The sequence below is a fragment of the Podarcis pityusensis genome, assembly GCF_964106645.2.
Source record: "Podarcis pityusensis genome assembly, chromosome: Z".
Classification (NCBI taxonomy): Eukaryota; Metazoa; Chordata; class Lepidosauria; order Squamata; family Lacertidae; genus Podarcis; species Podarcis pityusensis.
Genome location: NC_138044.1, coordinates 50,653,831 through 50,674,073, shown reverse-complemented (window position 1 = coordinate 50,674,073; position 20,243 = coordinate 50,653,831). Strand labels below are relative to the sequence as shown.

Sequence of the window (20,243 nt, the reverse complement as noted above, 5' to 3'; positions counted from 1 at the left end):
TTCTTAGCGTTTTGTTTTTGCCTCTCTCTGCTTCTGCTCCTAATAGCGATAACCACACACCAACAAATGTGTGGGAATCTTTTGCAAAGACCCTCAATATTTCTTCCTTTTGCCTAACCCAACAGGTATCTATAGGTGAAATCCTTGGCTCCTGCCTTATCCCTGTTTGCCATGACCCTTTTGATATACAAAATGATACCTGGTTTTTCTCATCCCTACCCAAAAATGATTCTCTCCGCACCCTTGGTTATTCCGGTTACTATGTCTGGGGTAACCAAGTGCGCCAACGCCCACCTCTGGCCATTGACTTATTGACCCCATACGTGGCTTCTTTTAATGTCACTTGCGCCCGTATGGTGAATTGCACAAAAACCAACTGTGTGAAAATGGGCAAGGATAATTTCCACTGCTCTAATTATGTAAATATTTCTTATGTATACAAGTATACAGAACTACCTGCAGGTTGGTTCTGGTCGTGTCCTGGCTATACATTTAATTACATTCCAGCAAACATCAGCCATGGAACACCCTGTTGTTTCAGCCGTTTGTCCATTGTATTACCCAAAAAGCATCATTTGACCCGCTCTCGATATTGCCGCTCTATTGAATTAACTAACGATTGTGACGATTCAATTTCTCTTCCCAGTAGGTCTGAATATATCTCCGTAGCTGTTTCTCTCTTAGGAGTCCCTGGATTGGCTGTACGCAATAGTAGGAACATTAACTCTTTGGCTTGTTCTGCAGCAAAAGCCCTGAATTATACTTCTCAAGCTCTTCACCTTTTGAATAAAGAACAAAGTGAACTCCAGCATGGACTTTTGCAGAACCGCGCTGCTATAGATTATTTGCTCATGCTTCATCATTATGGTTGTGAACAAGTGGCTGACATGTGTTGTTTCAATATTACTGATAATTCTAAAGCCATTCAAAGCCAAATCTCTCATTTGCAAAATCTTATACACCACATTAAACAGGACGTTGGATTTTCTGGCCTCTGGGATTCTTTCACCCAGTGGCTTACCGCTTGGTTACCAAACCTGACTTGGCTTCGTAATCTCTTTCAATATGCCATTGTCATTATATGTATATTAATTTTGCTATGTTGCTTCCTCCAATGCATTCCTGGCCTCATAAGTCTTTTGTCTCGGCTTCTCTCTCCCCCTCAGCCACCCAATAAACTCATTGCTGCCTACTTTGCAAAATGGCAGCACCAAGAGTAAACATTAGGGGAGATGTGGGCAGACTTATTTTGGGCATGCGCTGGCAGACCACGTATCCCGAAATATTTTTATCCCATCAACCCTGGCGAACTTATTTTGGGCATTCGCTGGCATACCACGTATCCCGAAGTATTTTTGTCTTATTCACCCAGAACACCTCGCAAACAAGAAAAGAAAGGGGGAGATGAAGGGAAGTTCTCTTTCTGCACATAACTGGCATTATGGGAAGTCCTGCTTCTAAGCTTTTCTCTGTTTCTGTACATACTGTACAACCCGTTCTAAATACCTAGACATTCCCTCATTCTCCTAGGCTGTTCAGTTCATCCCAAGTTCATGAAAACATTATACTCTGACCTGTTCTTAATGCACAGTTGACCACATCTACGGAACACGATTATTGTATTCTTTCATGTTATGATCAATCATTAGTAATTGTTTTGGTCATGCTATATCAATCATTAGTTATCATTTAATTAGGAGGTTTTCATGCCTGTCTAGTTCTGTGCTCCCTTTCCCAGCCTTTAATCTATTGGTGATTAATGCCTATATGTAACCCTCGCCTTGTACTTGTGTTAACCAATCAGCAACAAGTTGCTTTGTGTTTGTATCAACCAATCAGCAACTAGCGCACCTGTGGCAATGTTGTAATATTCAATAAAAGAGTCTTCTCAGGGCTTGCTCCAGAGATGCCTCTCACATGACACCTGCTACTCGTCTGTCGTGATTTCATTCCAACAGCACTTCTTTCGTTTCACTTTTACTTAGTGTCAGATCACCAACATCCATAGAGGTGAACACCAAGGCATGTCCTTGGGTTGGGCCAGACTTATTCAGGGACAGCCCCATGGAGGCCATGCTTTCCATGAAGTCCCGAGCGGCCCCTTGTAAGGTCCTGTTGGCATGGATGTTAAAATCCCCTAGGACAACCAAACTAGGTGTCTCCAGGAGAACATCTGCCATGACCTGAAGCAGCTCGGACAGGGAATCCTTGGTGCAGCGGGGAGGTCGGTACACCAAAAGGAATCCTGTACTGCCCCTATTGCCCAGCTTCCAGAGCATGCACTCAGAGAAGTGGGTCTTCCCAATAGGACGCCTGGTGCAGACTGATTACTTCCTAAAAATCACTGCAACCCCCCCCCCCACTACGCCTGGGTTGCTGTGCGTAAGAGAAACTTGGTGGACAAGCAGCAGCAAGGACAGGCCCATCTGCATCATCCAACCAAGTCTCTGTTACACAGGCCAGGTCAAGTCCTCCATCCATGATCAGGTCATGGATGGCAGTGGTCTTATGGATCATTGACCTGGCATTGCACAGCAGCACCTTCAGGTCGTGTAGGTATCCCTTGCTGATTCCAGTATCTGTCCGGACAAGACCAGACCTGGAGGCACGGATAGTCCTCAAACAATGACTAAACCTGCCTCCTCAGTAATGACATGGTCTGGTCTTAGCGTAACTCCTCCTCCTACCTGTGATCACTGATTGTCCCAGTGCATCCCCCCTGTGGAACATGCCCCGACTATTTTGTTGACTGGGACCCACTCCCCGGCAGCCCTTAAGTACAAAATAAAACCTTTAAAACAAAACACAATAAAACAATACAAACAAAAAACTGTAAAAATTACAAACACATCAAAATCAAAACAAATTCCCAAACCCAACCAAACATCCATCCACCCCCACCCCCCACAAAAAAAAATTCAAAAGGGAAATAATAGAATTTTAAAACATTTTAAAAAGAACACTGCACTGCTCCGAGTCTTCCTGGCCAGCAGCAGCAACTGTCCTTATGAGGCCTGTCAGGCCCTGCCCTGGGCCAGGTGGTGAGCGGCAGGAGTGGGGCCCTCAGGCACTCACACAGGGGAGTCCTAGCTAAGGATCATGGGAGTTGTAGTCCCAAAACAGCTGGAGGGCCAAGTTTGCCTATGCCTCTATTAAACAATGGGTCCTCTCCTGCCTCCCTGAACATCCCCACATTTCTTGGGGCAGGGAGCGTGGGATGGAAATATCCATTCAGTAAACAAGCAAACTGTTAAAATAACCACCTTGGAATCGGCCCCGATGGGCTTCTTGCACTCAGCACAGGTGTTTGCGCAGAACTTCTCAAAGCACTTGATGCAGCAGTGGCGGCCTTCCTTCTGCACATACTTCTTCCCGTGCAAGTTGTCCCGGCAATAGTGGCAGTCAAAGCGCTCCGACATGGTGCCCACCGTGTAGCTGGTAGGCCCTGTAATAATAATAATAATAATAATAATAATAATAATAATAATAATATATTTAGGGCAAAGGCGGCGGGGAAGGAGACAGTGAAGCACATGGTTGGTGCATGGCAAACGGGAAAAGCATCTGCAGCTCAGAACATGGTATTGGACAGGCATCCCCACTCTGGGGGGCTTCCGACATAGATTAAAAATGCATTAAAAGAAGTCATTCAGCTTCCCTAAGCAGGGCTGCCTTCAGATGTCTTCTAAATGTCATACAGTTGTTTATTCCTTTAACATCTGACAGGATGGCGCTCCACAGGGACGGTGCCACTACCAAGAAGGCCCCCTGCCTGGTTCCCTGTAACTTCGCTTCTTGCCGGAGAGGGACCCTGGCGTCCGGGGTGGAGGCACTCCTTCAGGTCTACTGGGCCAAGGCCATTGAGGGATTTAAGGGTCAGCACCAACACTTTGAATTGTGCTTGGAAATGTCCTGGGAGCCAATGCAGATCTCTCAGGACTGGTGTTTTATGGTCTCGGTAAGACTTTATTTTACAGAAAGGTTCAACCTCACTGGCATCCTCTTCACATTGACCCGCAGAGGAAGGTTTCCTTTTGACAAGACTAAAATCCCTTTTTAAAAAACAGTAAGTTAATTTATTATTATTATTAAAGATTTTCTTGTCTTCTTGTAATGTCTCTCGTATTTCTTCCATGTAACATTTTTACAAATCAGTTTCATTTGTTGAGACATTAGTGGGGGGGAAAGGGGTGGAGGGGGGAAGGTGGGTGGGGGTGGGTGGCAATGTTTCTATTTTGCTTAATGGGTTTCGTGTCAGCTTTACTCGTGCCGGTTCTCTGCTGTTCACTTGTGTTTCTTTGGTGATGAGAGAGGTTGGGGTTGGCCTAGGGTGTGGTTGTTTGTTTGTGATTGGCTGTGGTGGTCTTTGTTTTCGTGTGTGAGTGAGGTGGGTTATTGTCATTGTCTTGTTGGGCTGTGTATGTGATAAAGGGGAGCCATACCGGGGTGAAGGTGTCTTCTTCTGTTTGTCCCCATGTCAGTTTCAGTTTATTCGTTAATTTTTTTAGTAGGGCTGTTTCCCATACTATTTGGTACCATTGGTCCATGTTTACTCCTGACAGGTCTCTCCAGTGTCTGGTTATGGTGTTTCTGGCTGCTGAAAGTAGGTGGGTTATGAGTTCTTTGTGGTGTAAATGGGAATTGTAGTCTTGGAAGATGTTTAGTAGGGCCAATTCTGGGGTGATGTCTAATACTTGCTTAGTTATTTTACATATTTCTCGTATGGCTGTTGTCCAGAATAGTTGGATTTTGGGACACTCCCACCACATGTGGAGGTATGTGCCTGTGGAGGTGCACCCTCTCCAGCATTTTGGTGAGGTTCCTGGGCATATTAGCGCTAGTTTTCTTGGTGTTAGGTACCACCTGTAGGTGAGTTTCAGAGTGAGTTCTTTTCTTTTCATTGATATGGATTTAAAGGGGGGGTTAGACCACATTCTGGTCCATTGAGTGGGGTTAATCTCATAGCCTATGTCATTCTCCCATTGTTTTTTTATTGCGTCTTGGGGGTTTGTGGGATTTTGGAGTAGTATTTTGTATATTGCGGATACCGTCCCTTTACCTTAAAACAGTAAGTTTCAGTGAAATATACTCAGAGTCGCAAAGTGATTCCATGCTCTTTATTCAGCTCATAGTGGTGAGGAGGAATGAATGAAGGTCCCCTCAAAGTATCTGCTTTATATACATTATTTACACAATGGGCTGCACATGATTGGCTAATTCTGGAATTCTACTGTAAGCCAATCAGGTTGTGGATTCACTTATATCTGGAGCATGATTGGGTGGTTCCTGCCAACCAATCATACTGCTGCATTGTTCTAGGACCAATCAGACTGCTGCATTCTGAATCCTATTGTTCTAGGACCAATCAGACTGCTGCAATTTGGATCCTATTGTTCTAGGACCAATCAGACTGCTGCAGTTTGGATCCTATTCAACTCAGTACATAACACCCCTCCCCTCTAAGTTCCAGTCCTGCCCGGGAGGTCGCATTCATAGTCCTCGAGGTACGCCGGCGGCCTACGTGTGCGTTGCGGCCTGGGGTGTTCCCTGGTCCGGGGTTCAGGTTCTGGCTCGTGTTCCAAGGATGCTGGCTGTGATGGGCCTGTTTGGTCTGGCGCAACCGGCTCGCTCAGTCGTGGTTCTGGTTCCGGTGTCCTTTCGGCCTCGTGGGTCCTCTCTGTATTTACTGATTCTGCCTCTCCTGCTGGCCCCTCCTGCTCTATGGGCCTCACTGCCCCTCTGTTCCCTTGGGACTCCTCTGACCTTTCCTCCTCCTGGTTTTCTCCTGGGAATCATCGCCGTATCTGGTTGCAGTGGCGGCGCCAGCATTGCCCCCATCCGTTAGCACCTCGTACGACACGGGGCCAGTGACCCTGGTGACTGTGGCGGGTACCCATGCTGGGCCTGCCCCAAAATTCTTTGCGTACACTGGGTCCTAGGCCTCGAAGGTCCAGGGGTTCCTGCCTTTCCCCACCACTACCTCATCCTGAGCTCTATCGGGGTGAAGGCGGTCCAATCTGATTGCAAGGCGCCGACCCATTAGTAGTTCCGCGGGGCTCCGGCCAGTCGTTGAGCTGGGGGTGCTGTGCTAGGAGGAATGTGGCAAGGCGGTACTCCCAATCCCCTTGCGTCATGCGGCGAAGGGTGTCCTTGGTGGTCCGCACCATGTGTTCTGCTTGGCCATTGGTGGCAGGGTGGAATGGCGCCGAACGGATGTGGCGGGTGGCGTTCTGCGCTGTGAAGGTTTGGAATTCTCCTGACGTAAATGCAGTCCCGTTGTCTGAGACGAGAGTGTCAGGGAGCCCGTGGGTTGCAAACAGCCTGCGTAGTACCCGGATGGCTGCGGATGTAGAAGTGGACGGTACCAGTGCGACTTCCAGCCATTTGGTGTAGGAGTCCACCACTATGAAGAATGTTTTCCCCTGAAAGGGGCCAGCAAAGTCCACATGCAGGCGTGACCATGGTGCTCGGGCGGACTCCCAGGACTGGACTGGGGCCCTTGGGGGATCTGGGCGGGATTCTTGGCAGGCCTGGCAGTGTTTGACCCAGGCCTCTATCTCTCCGTCGATCCCCGGGCACCACACATAACTCCTGGCCAGGGCCTTCATTCTTACTACCCCTGGGTGTGTCTCGTGTAGGGCTGTGAGGACCCTTTTGCGGAGGGGCTGGGGAACAACGACCCTGCTTCCCCATAACAGGCACCCCTTGTGGGCCGACAGTTCATGTTTGTGGGTTGTGTAGCCAGCGAATTCTGGCCCAGGGCTGCTGCTGGGCCATCCCCTCCACACCCAGTCCAGGACCCGGGAGATAATCCTGTCTTTCTTGGAATGGTGTGCAACTTCTTGTGCCTGAATGGGGCGGTCGGGAAGCAGCTCCAGGCTCATAACCTCTTGTGCAGGTGCCTGTTTCCGGTAGTGGTAGCCTGCTGAGGGCGTCCACATGGCCCATCACCTTCCCCGGGCAGTGAATCAGTGCATACTGGTAGCTGGCAAGGAAAATTGACCACCTGAGGACACAAGGAGACAGCACTTGGGGGGTCTGCTTTTCGGGGGCAAACAAGCCAAGCAACGGCTTGTGGTCAGTCACCACGGTGAAGGGCCGCCCATACAAGAAATCATGGAATTTTTTTACTCCCTTCACGATTGCCAGCCCCTCCTTGTCTATTTGCGAGTAGTTCCGCTCGGTTGCGTTGAGTGTCTGGGAAAAGTATGCTACCGATACTTCTCTTCCATCCGGGAGTTGGTGTCCCAGGACAGAGCCAATGCAATAGGGCGAGGCGTCGCATGCTAGCACCACCGGCAGCCTCTCGTCGAAGTGTGCCAAGACCGAGTTTGAGACAAGCAAGTCCTCGACTGCCTGGAATGCAGCCTCCTGGCGCTGGCCCCACACCCAAGGGGCCTGCTTGTCCACCGCCTTGTGGGGAAGGAATGGTAAAAGTTCAATAGTCCCAAGAAGGCCTGAAGTTCAGTCTTGCTCTTGGGCACTGGGGCATCACAAATGGCCTGTAGCTTGTCCCCAGCTGGGTGGACCCCTTCTGCGTCCACCATAAATCCCAGAAAGTCCACCTGAGGCACTCCTAGTAGACATTTTCCCGCTTCACCTTGAGACCCGCCGTCTGGAAACGGTGCAGAACGGTGCGGAGGCGGTCCTCAAACTCCTCTGGTGTGGGCCCGGCAATCAACACATCATCGAAGAAGGGGGTGACGCCAGGAATCCCTTTAAGGAGCGAGTCCATTAGATTCTGGAATATGCCTGGTGCCACACTGACACAGAATTGCTGCCGCTTTACCCTGAACGCTCCTCTGTGCGTCACAATCGTCTGTGCCTCTGCTGTGGCCTCATCTACTGGCAGCTATTGATATGCTTGGGCCAAGTCCAGCTTGCCAAAATTTTTTGACCCAGCCAGGGTGCAAAGGACATGGCTGACCACTGGCACTGGGTATGCATGGGCCGTGAGGGCCTTGTTTATGGTACATTTGTAGTCTGTGCAGATGCAGACCGAACCATTAGGCTTGGCGGGTGTGACAATTGGGGTTTCCCAGGGGGCATTAGGCACTGGCTCCAGCGCTCCTTGCTCCATGAGCCGGTCCAATTCCTCATCTATACGGGGTTTCAGGGCGAACGGGACCCAGCAGGCCTTGAGTACTGCGGGGTCAAGCTGTAGAGCAATGGGGGGGCCTGTATACTGTCCCAATTTCCCATCGAAAACCCCTGGAAATTCCTTGCATATGGCGTCCACGTCCACTTGTAAACTAGTGTGGTTCACCCCGGTGACGGCTAGCCCCAGTGGTCCAAACCATGCCAATCCCAGTAAGCTAATGTAGGGGCCCTTGACCACAAGCAAGTCCAGTTGCCGCGTCCGCCCTCGGTATTGCACCCTGAAGGTCCCCACCCCCATTGTGGGGACCTTACGTTTCTGGAAGTCCCGGAGGGTGAATGGGGCCGGCCTGAGTTTGGGACCCCCAGTAGGACACAGTTTCCTTAAGGTCCTTGCCAAGATTATGGATAGAGCTGAACTCGTGTCAAGCTCCATGCGGCATGGGGCCCCCTCTATCTGTACCTCTACATAAATTTTCTCTACGTTGGGGTGGGGCAACTGGTATACCTGGAAGTCCGTGAGCTCCGTCGAGTTGCCTTGGTGCGTTGGGCCCCGGGACCTGGGGCTCTTGGATTGGTCATCTGATGCCTGGCGTCGGGTGGGCCGAGCTCGACACACCCGGGCGATGTGTCCCGATTTTCTGCACTGCCTGCACTCTGCGTTGCAGAAACGACAGGTCCTCCTCTCGTGACTTTCCCCGCAGCTTGCGCAGTTCCCTCCTTCTCGTCGAGGCAGCTGTGGTATGTGGGCTGCTTGAGTGCGCTGCTGTACTCGGTGCACCTCCTCCCTGTCAGATCCTGAGTCGTCGGTGAGGTCTTCGTGGTGGACCCTCGGTTGGGATGGCAGGCTCGGCCGTGCCTCTTGCATCAACCTCTTGGCAGTTCCGTTGCCAGGGCCTCCTCCAGAGCGACCTGGAACGTTAGGTCCTTCTTAGCGTAGAGGCGTCGTTGCAGCTTCTCATCCTTCAGGCCACCGACAAGGCGGTCCCGAAGCATGTTCTCCAGCTCTGAGAAGTTGCAGAACCAGGTGGCTTGGCGGAGAGAGGTCACAAACCCAGTTATGGTTTCCCCAGGGGCGTAGAAGGCATTTTGACGAGCCACCACTGAGGGCTGTGGCGAAAAGTGCCCCTTCAGCTGTTCCATTATTGTTTTGTATGGAACAGTAGCGACGTCTTCAGGCGCAAGGAGAGCCCGGGCGATTTCAAACGTCTCCTCTCCGCAGATGCTGAAGAATATTGCCCTCTTCTTGGCGTCTTCTTCATCGGTGACCCCTTTGGCTTCTAGGAGGAAGGTGAAATGGGAGGCGTACGCTTCCCAGTCTCCAGATGCTGGGTTGAACGTCGAGAAGCTGCTGTCGGTTGCCATTCTGAGTTCCTTGTGTCCTGGAGCTGAAGCCTGGATACACGGTGTGAGGCAGTGGTGCGGCAGGTGGCGGTGCTGCAGTGCTGTGTGTGGCAGTCAGCTCAGCGGGATCCCACCTTCGTCGCCAGTGAAATATACTCAGAGTCGCAAAGTGATTTCATGCTCTTTATTCAGCTCATAGTGGTGAGGAGGAATGAATGAAGGTCCCCTCAAAGTATCTGCTTTATATACATTATTTACACAATGGGCTGCACATGATTGGCTAATTCTGGAATTCTACTGTAAGCCAATCAGGTTGTGGATTCACTTATATCTGGAGCATGATTGGGTGGTTCCTGCCAACCAATCATACTGCTGCATTGATCTAGGACCAATCAGACTGCTGCATCTTAATCCTATTGTTCTAGGACCAATCAGACTGCTGCAATTTGGATCCTATTGTTCTAGGACCAATCAGACTGCTGCAGTTTGGATCCTATTCAACTCAGTACATAACATTCAGCCTTGCTGGAATCCTCTTAATACGCTTTGAATTGGGCCTGGAAACATCCCTAAGTCTTTCAAGACTGGTGTTATGTGGTCTTGGTGGCTGCTCCCAGTCGCCGCATTCTGGATTAGTTGCAGTTTCCGGGTCACCTTCAAAGGTAGCCCCACGTAGAGCGTGTGGCAGCAGTCCAAGCGGGAGATAACCAGAACATGCACCGCTCTGGGCAGGGAGGGTCCCATCCTGCGTCCCAGATGGAGCTGCCCTGGACACAGAATGGACCTGCGCCTCCTTGGGTCCAAGATCACCCCTAGGCTGCACACCTCGTCCTTTAGGGGCAGAGTTGCCCCATTCAGGACCAGGGAGTCCCTCACTCACACCCACCCACCCCCTGTCCCCCCAAAATAATACTTTTGTCTTGTCAGGATTCAAGAAGTTGATGTTGAAGGATTGTCACTTCGACACTGGCAATCTTTGCTTCTTCTAGTACTCTGGCATTAGTTCTCCTGTGTCTTCCCAAACTTTTTCAAGACCCCGTTGATGGAATCTTTCGAGGAGTTGGAGACGGCGTTGATAAGTGGTCTGTGTTTCACAAGCAGACAGTCAGGTTGGTAGTAAATTTGGGTTTCCCTGCGAATGTCCCGGTCCTCAAACACTCTGCCCTTCAATTGGGAGAAAGCTGCACTCGCAGAGCTCAGGCAATGCTCGATTTCAACATCAATGTTGGCCCTTGTGGAAAGAGAACTGCTCAGGTAGGAGATGAGAATGACATTTCCCAAAGTTACACAGATCAATAAACGCCTAACTGGGTGATTCTCCACAAGGAGACCATCACAACAGAGACCAGGAAACCAAAGTTTTAAAAAACCAGCCAGGAGGACTTCTCAGACATGGGAAAAGATCTTTGAAACCCCACATTCTGAAAGATGGCATTTGAGATCCAGCGCGGGGCCTGGGAGACTGCCTGGAATTAAGTCAAGCCTTCTCTCCTCCAAAACATGGAAAAAGGCTTGAAAAATCCAAACTATGCTGCTCCTTGGCCAGCTCTGTGCAGCCGCATAAAGCAAACAGTTTGTTTTCCATCTCTTGCTAAGAACTCCTGGTTGTTCAGGATCCAAATAATCCATTGCCAAGGTACCGTACTTTTCTGTGTATAAGACTAGGTTTTTTTTACTTTAAAAAATGTTTAAAAAGGGGCCCCCATTTGAGTCCCCCAAAATATGACAGATGGTGACAGCAGTCACAAAATCAAAAGACGCCTGCTTCTCGGGAGAAAAGTGATGACAAAACTAGGCAGCATCTCAGAAAGCAGAGATCACCTTACCAACAAAGATCCATATAGTTCAAGCTATGGTTTCCCCAATAGTGATGTATGGAAGTGAGAGCTGGACCATAAAGAAGGCTGATCGCCAAAGAATTGATGCTTTTGCATTATGCTGCTGGAGGAGACTCTTGAGAGTCCCATGGACTGCAAGAAGATCAAATGTATCCATTCTGAAGGAAATCAGCCCTGAGTGCTCACTGGAAGGACAGATCCTGAAGCTGAGGCTCCAAGACTTTGGCCTCCTCATGAGAAGAGAAGACTCCCTGGAAAAGATCCTGATGTTGGGAAAGATGGAGGGCACAAGGAGAAGGGGACGACAGAGGACGAGATGGTTGGATAGTGTTCTCGAAGCTACCAGCATGAGTTTAACCAAACTGCGGGAGGCAGTGGAAGACAGGAGTTCCTGGCATGCTCTGGTCTGTGGGGTCACGAAGAGGCGGACATGACTAAACAACTCAACAACAACAATTTTTCTCCTACTGATAGGGAACCCACTTAAGGACTCTAGACGGGCTTTTGGGTACCCCATAAGGGGAAAAGGAGCAATGGCATTTTTTAAATAACATGACGTGACCCAGCTGCTCTTTGCAGAGCGGGATGGCCTGTTTTGCTTCCTAATCCACAAAGGAACACATTGCTTCAATGGCTGGGACGCTGTCTCCCCTCCGACTTGCCAAAACTTCCAGCTATGTTAACCTCGACCTGTCTCCCATTCATCAGGCCAGTTGCCACCTCATCCATCAAGAGACAGAACACAGGAGACAGACAAACTCCCAGGGTTTCCCCAGCAGTTCACATTCTTGGCCAAAATTGCTTTGGATGTTGGTCTTCTTTCAAACAGCCTTAGATCCTAGATTCAGGTGTTTTGGAATTCAAAGTTCAACAACAGATTGACAAAGTGAGACAGATTGCCAGAGAGCGCTTGCTGCGAGACAGACCCCAAAGAGAAAATAACAGAATGCCACTAGCGATCACATACAGCTCCCAAGTTAAAACAGTTCAACGCCTCAGAGATTTGCAACCTTCCTAGACGGCGACAACAACTCCTCACCCACAATCATACCTTAACACGGACACAGGTACCAGAGCCTGCAATAAACCCAGGTGCCAACTTTGCTGCCACTCACACCCAGACGACACCATCGCTGGACCCAGCAATGCCAAACATCCCATCTCAGGCCTATTGAATGGCTCATCTTCGAACGTTATGTATGCCATCAAATGCCATCAAATGCCATCAAATGTCATCAAATGCCAGCAGTGCTCTCTATTGGACCAACAGGCCAAACCCTGTGCCAGAGGATAAATGGGCATCACTCCGACATCGGGAATTGCAAGGCAGAGAAGCCAAAAGGAGAACGCTTCCATCTTCTGGGACGTTCAATATAGGATCTCCAAGCAGCTGTATTATTACAAAAGAATTTCAGATAGAGACTTGAAAGAGAAGTGGCTGCATTGCAACTTATCACCTAGCTGAAAACTATAGACCTGGCTATTTTTGGCACCCCTGTTTTTTTCTGCAGGACTAATTGCAGTTGTTCACAGTCGCCAACAGGCTAACCATACCCATTGAGTCCTACTACTCTTCAGAGAAAACCCCCACCCCACCCTCCCTCTATATATCAGGGTCCGGGGACTCCCCTCCCTCTATATATCAGGGTCTGGGGTCTCCCCCTCCCTCTATATATCAGGGTCCGGGGACTCCCCTCCCTCTATATATCAGGGTCTGGGGTCTCCCCCTCCCTCTATATATCAGGGTCCGGGGACTCCCCTCCCTCTATATATCAGGGTCCGGGGACTCCCCTCCCTCTATATATCAGGGTCCGGGGACTCCCCTCCCTCTATATATCAGGGTCCGGGGACTCCCCTCCCTCTATATATCAGGGTCCGGGGTCTCCCCCTCCCTCTATATATCAGGGTCCGGGGACTCCCCTCCCTCTATATATCAGGGTCCGGGGACTCCCCTCCCTCTATATATCAGGGTCCGGGGACGCCCCTCCCTCTATATATCAGGGTCCGGGGACTCCCCTCCCTCTATATATCAGGGTCCGGGGACTCCCCTCCCTCTATATATCAGGGTCCGGGGACTCCCCTCCCTCTATATATCAGGGTCCGGGGACTCCCCTCCCTCTATATATCAGGGTCCGGGGACTCCCCTCCCTCTATATATCAGGGTCCGGGGACTCCCCTCCCTCTATATATCAGGGTCCGGGGTCTCCCCCTCCCTCTATATATCAGGGTCCGGGGACTCCCCTCCCTCTATATATCAGGGTCTGGGGACTCCCCCTCCCTCTATATATCAGGGTCCGGGGACTCCCCTCCCTCTATATATCAGGGTCCGGGGACTCCCCTCCCTCTATATATCAGGGTCCGGGGACTCCCCTCCCTCTATATATCAGGGTCCGGGGACTCCCCTCCCTCTATATATCAGGGTCTGGGGTCTCCCCCTCCCTCTATATATCAGGGTCCGGGGACTCCCCTCCCTCTATATATCAGGGTCCGGGGACTCCCCTCCCTCTATATATCAGGGTCTGGGGACTCCCCTCCCTCTATATATCAGGGTCCGGGGTCTCCCCCTCCCTCTATATATCAGGGTCCGGGGACTCCCCTCCCTCTATATATCAGGGTCCGGGGACTCCCCTCCCTCTATATATCAGGGTTTGGGGACTTCCGCTTCAGTGTATCTGAAGAAGTCTGCCTGCGCACAACAGCCAAGTGTTGTTATTATTATTGACTACAAGTATTAAAAAGATGTCAATCATGGAGGCACAGGTCTGTAATCCTTTTTTAGGAAAAGGTTCAGCTTTGCTGGCATCCTCTCAATATGGACAAGCAGAGGAAGGTTTCCTTTTGGGAACCATAAAATCACCCATCTCCAACTACCCTTCTGAGAAATACCCCACCCCACCCTCCCACTACATATCAGGTCTGGGGACTTCTGTTTCACTGTATCTAAAGAAGGGCGCCTGCACACGAAAGCTTCAACCAAGAACAAACTGAGTTGGTCTCTAAGGTGCTACTGGACAATTTTTTTTATTATTTTATTTATTTCAAACAGCGTTAGATCGGGACAGAGACCCAGATCTGACGCATTCCTCTCTGAAGCTCTCACAGCTAGAGGTTCAGGTGCACAAGCTCGGAACAAGAGAAGCAAGCAAGCAGTGTGGCCGCACAGAGCACCTCCTCCTAAGGACAGCCAAGGAAAACCAATGTGTTCATGGCTAACTTGTTTCTGCAATGTTCTCTCTGGCACGTACCCCACCCGCCCGCCCTCCAATCTAAATATAGGCCCATGACCCCATTGTTTCATGAGTCGCTTGCCCTTTCACTCAATTACCTGGATTTGGTCCAGCTCTACACCAAGTATTTTGTGTCGTGGCAACAGTTTGTGGAGCACATTCAACAAACAGGAGGGAGTGGAAACTGATAAGCAAAGAGCTTTTTGGGGGGGATTCGCTAATGTCTCTGGATAGACGCGAAACGATTTCTGCAGCCTCTGTCCGTCCGTCAGCAGGCAAAGTGGGATTGAAGCATGAACAGCAAATGCCAGTCCTACAGTGCAGGAGCACAGCTAGGGCGAATGAGCACCAAAGTGCTTATGGAAGACAGAGACAAGGGGCTAAGCTGTGAGCCCTGCCAAGCAAGTGTTAAAGAAAATTCTGGGATGAGACTGTACTCAACAGCCCAGCTTGTTGGGGAGCAAGTCCCCCATGGGTCCATGCGGTCAGTAAAAGAAGGAAATTCCAGGCATGTAATTTGGAGCAAAACAGCAGTCAGTAGACTTTGATCCCTTATTGTTGTGTGACAGGTTCAAACGGCAGTAAGAACCCTGAGCATTGGGGCGACATTGACTTTTTAAACAGTTCACACAGCATCATCGATACTTCATTGCTACACCACTAAAACCGTCAGAAAGGGGAGGGTTACACAAGATTAGCATAGACAGATATGTCAAGGCAACACCCAAGTATAAGATTAGCACATGTCTCAAGTACCAACCACCCAAAAGTACAATAGAACTTTCTTTGCATGTCTGGAGCCTGAGACAAGTTTGGTGATGAGATTTGGCTTCCCTTGGCCAACAATCAGCTCAGCAATTGTCACCTCTGGCATTTCCTGGGGTAGGAGGTGTGTATACATGTCCCCAGGCTTGGGGAGGTGGCAGGGAAAAGAGTCCTTTTTCCAAGGGCAAAATAGCGTTGAAATGGAGGAAACTGGCAAAGGAGTTGATGTTATACGATTTTTTAAAGCTGGGCATCTTCCCTGAGCTGTCAAGTCAAAATGATACATTCAGGCATAAAATTTGTAACATTTAACAACTTTAAAGATGTGGGGGGCACCTGTCATTCCCGTAAGAGAAGTTAACACCCTTTCTCTCGCCCTCTGCCTCAATCTACCTGATCTGTAATATGGACCCAATAACATCACCCTAGGAAGCCGCTTGGTTCCAGGTCGGGATATTTGTCCACCAAATGCCATACTCAGAAAGGCAGCAGGTCTCGGGGGTTTTCGATTCACCTGCGACCTCAGGTGTTTTAAAGTGGTGGTCCCAGGGGTCTAGCTTGGAGCTTTCCTGCATGCAAAGTTTCTAAGGCAATTTTTTTTCTGTACCACCCTGTGTCCCAAAGGCATCATTTGCGCCTAGAGGCCAATCTCCCTTCAGTAGAATTACGAATCTGGCACAGGACATTTAACTTCTGGCTTCACCTATACTCAAATCCCCCCAGTCTAATATCCCTAGTGCTACAAGATTGTCCCAAGAGCGCCTGGACTCAAATGGTCTATCCAAAACTTCACTCTTCAGGTTTTAGTAAAGCAAATAGTCTAATTTGTCTACACCTAAATGATATAAATGATCACTGCAGATGGTGACAGCAGCCACGAAATTAAAATTCGCCTGCTTCTCGGGAGAAAAGTGATGACAAACCTAGACAGCATCTTAAAAAGCAGAGACATCACCTTGCTGACAAAGGTCCATATAGTTCAAGCTATGGTTTTCCCAGTAGTGATGTATGGAAGTGAGAGCTGGACCATAAAGAAGGCTGATCGCCGAAGAATTGATGCTTTTGAATTCTGGTGCTGGAGGAGACTCTTGAAAGTCCCATGGACTGCAAGAAGATCAAACCTATCCATTCTGAAGGAAAGCAGCCCTGAGTGCTCACTGGAAGGACAGATCCTGAAGCTGAGGCTCCAAGACTTTGGCCACCTCATGAGAATAGAAGACTCCCTGGAAAGCCCCTGATGTTGGGAAAGATGGAGGGCACAAAGAGAAGGGGACGACAGAGGACGAGATGGTTGGACAGTGTTCTCGAAGCTACCAGCATGAGTTTGACCAAACTGCGGGAGGCAGTGGAAGACAGGAGTTCCTGGCATACTCTGGTCCAGGGGGTCACGAAGAGGCGGACACGACTAAACAACAACAAAATTTAAAAGAATGGCGACCAAGGAGTTTAATGGAGAGTCTAAGCAGGGACAATGCTGTCCCCGAAGCTTATCTGTGTCCTGTCTCCTGCTAAAAGGATCTGGCAGTTGTTTAGGGTCCAATCCATGAGCTATATTATAAAAAAAAAAATATTATTATTATTATTATTATTATTATTATTATTATTATTAATACCCCACCCATCTGGCTGGGTTTCCCCAGCCACTCTGGGCGGCTTCCAACAGAATATTAAAATGAAGTTAATGATATTCTGCTTAATTGCCCTTTACCAGCTCTTATACTTGCTTATCCACACCATCTCCAGCTTCTCAAAAGATTCCGTCAACAGGGTCTCCGAAAATTTTTACATATCACTTGGGAAGACAGGCGAACTAATGCCAGCGTACTGGAAGAAGCAAAGCTCGCCAGTGTTGAAGCAATGATCCTTCAACATCAACTTTGGACCAGTCATGTTGTGTATCTCCTTCCAAAGCAATGACTCTCTTCCGAACTTAAAAATGGAAAGCGTAACGCCAGTGGTCCACAAAAGAGGTTGAAAGATCTCAAGGCAATTTTTTTAAAATGTAGTATAAACACTGACAACTGGGAAGCACTGGGCTGTGAGAGCTCCAGTTGGAGAACAGCCTTGACCAAAGGTGTCCTGGGCTTGGAAGACACTCAAACTCAGGATGCAAGGGTGAAGAGGAAGAAACGCTTGTGATCAACTCCCACTCAGAAACCAATGTCCCCACTGTGGATCCAGAATTGACCTCCACAGTCACTTATGGACTCAATGTTAAAACCTTGTTTATGGAAGATCTGACTCAGCTACGAGGGATTGCCAAAGATGAAGGAGAAGAAGACCCCTCCCCACGAGCATCTCTACCAGGCTCTTGCAATACTGAAAGGTTTGGAAAGTTTCAGGGGAAAACAGGACAGAAACACTAACAGACACCCACAGCATGAAAGTAAAGCAAAGGAAATGTTTGTGCAAGGATCCTTCTTGCAGCAGTTAGCAGAACCTCTACCCACTAGGGCGGTTCATAAAAACTTTTTTTTTAAATGCCTTCTCCAAAGGTTTTATCTTACTACACTAGGGATTATATAGCTATTTCTGAAATTTCAAGCATATCAGTTAATATCTTGACCCTGCTCCACTGAATTGACATTTCAGCCTTCACGATATAGGAAAATGGGCAAGTAAACAGCTATTTTTGTGGAGGAGGGTCAAGATATTAACTGATATGCACGAAATTTCAGAGATCCCTAGTGTAGTTAAGATAAGACCTTTGGAGAAGGCATTTTCAAAAAAAAAAGTTTTTTATGAACCACCCTACTGCCCACCCTGGAAGGAATATCATCGCACAAAGGGTCTCTTTTTTGTTAGAAAGCACACACACACCCCAAGGCTCAAAGGAAGAATTTCCAGCACAGCGAAATCCTGTTGAAAGAGCAAGCCAGCCTGCCAGATCTCTTGCCCAAAGCACAAAAGACAATGAAATGCCATATATATATTTGGGGCGCAGAGGAGGGTTACCTGCGTGCCTGTGATACGCCATCCTTCAGCGAAGACCAATTCCCAACTAGCCCTACTTTAGGCGCTCGGCTGGTAAGAGCTCTCCCAGTTTGAGAGTTCAGGGAGGCTATTAATATGGGGGGGGGGCACCAAGAGATGTCCACACCCCTTTGCCCAGGACTGGTGGCCCTCATCCCACAGAAAACATTTACCATTTTAGGTGATCTCAGGGGAGAAGAATAGGGCACCGTCAACAGGATATAAATACCTGCCCAGCTACTTCAGTCTCTGAAAACGTCCAAAATGCTGAGTAGCCCCTGTAGGAATCTGAGCCCTCTCAGGGGGGGGGGTGCATAATTTCAGGAAATTTTAAACGGCTGTCTTTTTAATCTTTTGTGGGAAGCAGCTCAGAGCGGCTGGGGAGAGCCAGCCAGATGGGCAGGACAGAAATGAATAATAATAATAATAATAATAATAATAATAATTATTATTATTATTATTATTATGGTTCAGGCTGAGCATCATCAGGCAACTTCACTTCTGAGCTTCTGTGAGTCCTCTGTGAGTATCTGGAAGTGGTTGTGTTATATTGTGAAATTAAACGTTTGTTGTTTGATTTCTTATGTAGAGCAGACTTCCTCAACCTCAGCCCTCCAGATGTTTTGAGACTACAATTCCCATCATCCCTGACCACTGGTCCTGCTAGTGGGATCTTGGGAGTTGTAGGCCATAAAAATCTGGAGGGCTGAGGCTGAGGAAGCCTGATGTCAAGCATTTTGAATGCTGTTTAAATACTGTTTTATTCACAGGATGGGACTCTTTCTGAGAGTCCTGCTTCCATCAAATGTAACCTGTATAAACTAACTGTATAAACTAACTCAGGGGTCAGCAAACTTTTTCAGCCATGAGCTGGCCCCCTGTTCCTCAGACCTTGTGGGGGGGCGAACTAGATTTTGGGGGGGGGGGAATGAACGCATTCCTATGTCCCACAAATAACCCAGAGATGCATTTTAAATCAAAGCACACATTCTACTCATGGAAAAACTAAATATGACATAATAGGCATCACTGAAACCTGGTGGGATAAGTCCCACGATTGGAATGTAATAATGGAGGGATACAATCTATTTCAGAGAAACAGACCAGACAAGAAAGGAGGAGGAGTGGCGTTATATGTCAGGGATGTGTATACCTGTGAAGAGATCCAAGATTTAGAACCTCAAAGCCAAAGTGAGAGCATTTGGGTCAAAATTAAGGGAGAGAAGAATAACAGTGACCTCATTGTGGGAGTTTACTATAGATCCCCAAGCCAAACGGAGGACATAGATGATGCCTTCCTGGAACAGATGGCCAAGCATGCAAAAGGAAGGAAGATAGTAGTAATGGGGGACTTCAATTACCCGGATATTTGTTGGATGTCAAACTCAGCCAAGAGCATAAGGTCAAACAGATTCCTCACTGGCCTTGCAGACAACTTCATTGTCCAGAAAGTGGGAGAAGCAACAAGAGGAACAGACATTTTAGATCTGGTCCTAACCAATGTTGATGACCTGGTTAGTGGGGTAGAAGTGGAAGGATTATTAGGCGCGAGTGATCATGCTCTTCTGAAGTTTACTATACAGCGGAAAGGAGCAGCCAAGCATACTAGGACTCAATTTCTTGACTTTAAGAAAGCCGACTTCATAAAACTTAGGGAAGTGCTGGGTGAGATCCCATGGACAGTAATACTAAAAGGAAAGGGAGTTCATGATGGCTAGGAGTTTGTTAAGAGGGAGATAGTAAAAGCACAACTTCAGGCAATACCAATGAGACGGAAACATGGAAGGTGCCTAAAGAAGCCAGGGTGGCTACCTAAAGAACTTTTAACTGAGTTAAGATTAAAAAAGGATGTGTACAAAAAATGGAAAAGGGGGGAAACCACCAAAGAGGAATTCAAACAAATAGCCAGCACGTGTAGACACAAAGTCAGAAAAGCTAAAGCACAGAATGAACTCAGGCTTGCTAGAGAGGTGAAAAGCAACAAAAAAGGCTTTTATGG

General features: G+C 48.6%; 1 protein-coding gene across 4 annotated transcripts in view; it reads right to left on the bottom strand.

Annotated features, from left to right (window-relative positions):
* The window catches only part of FHL1 (four and a half LIM domains 1), a 70,159-nt gene that overhangs the window by 18,886 nt on the left and 31,030 nt on the right, over nt 1-20,243 (bottom strand). For 3 of the 4 annotated variants that reach the window (XR_013981545.1, XM_080990417.1, XM_080990418.1), the window contains one exon: nt 3,264-3,445. Coding sequence is in view for 3 of the 4 variants with exons in the window: in XM_080990417.1 (XP_080846543.1) it covers nt 3,264-3,419 (156 nt within the window). In the remaining variant the exon portion in view is untranslated. Of the gene's footprint in view, nt 1-3,263; nt 3,446-18,226; nt 18,385-20,243 lie in introns of those variants that run through there. The other variant, XM_080990416.1, reaches the window with a different exon arrangement.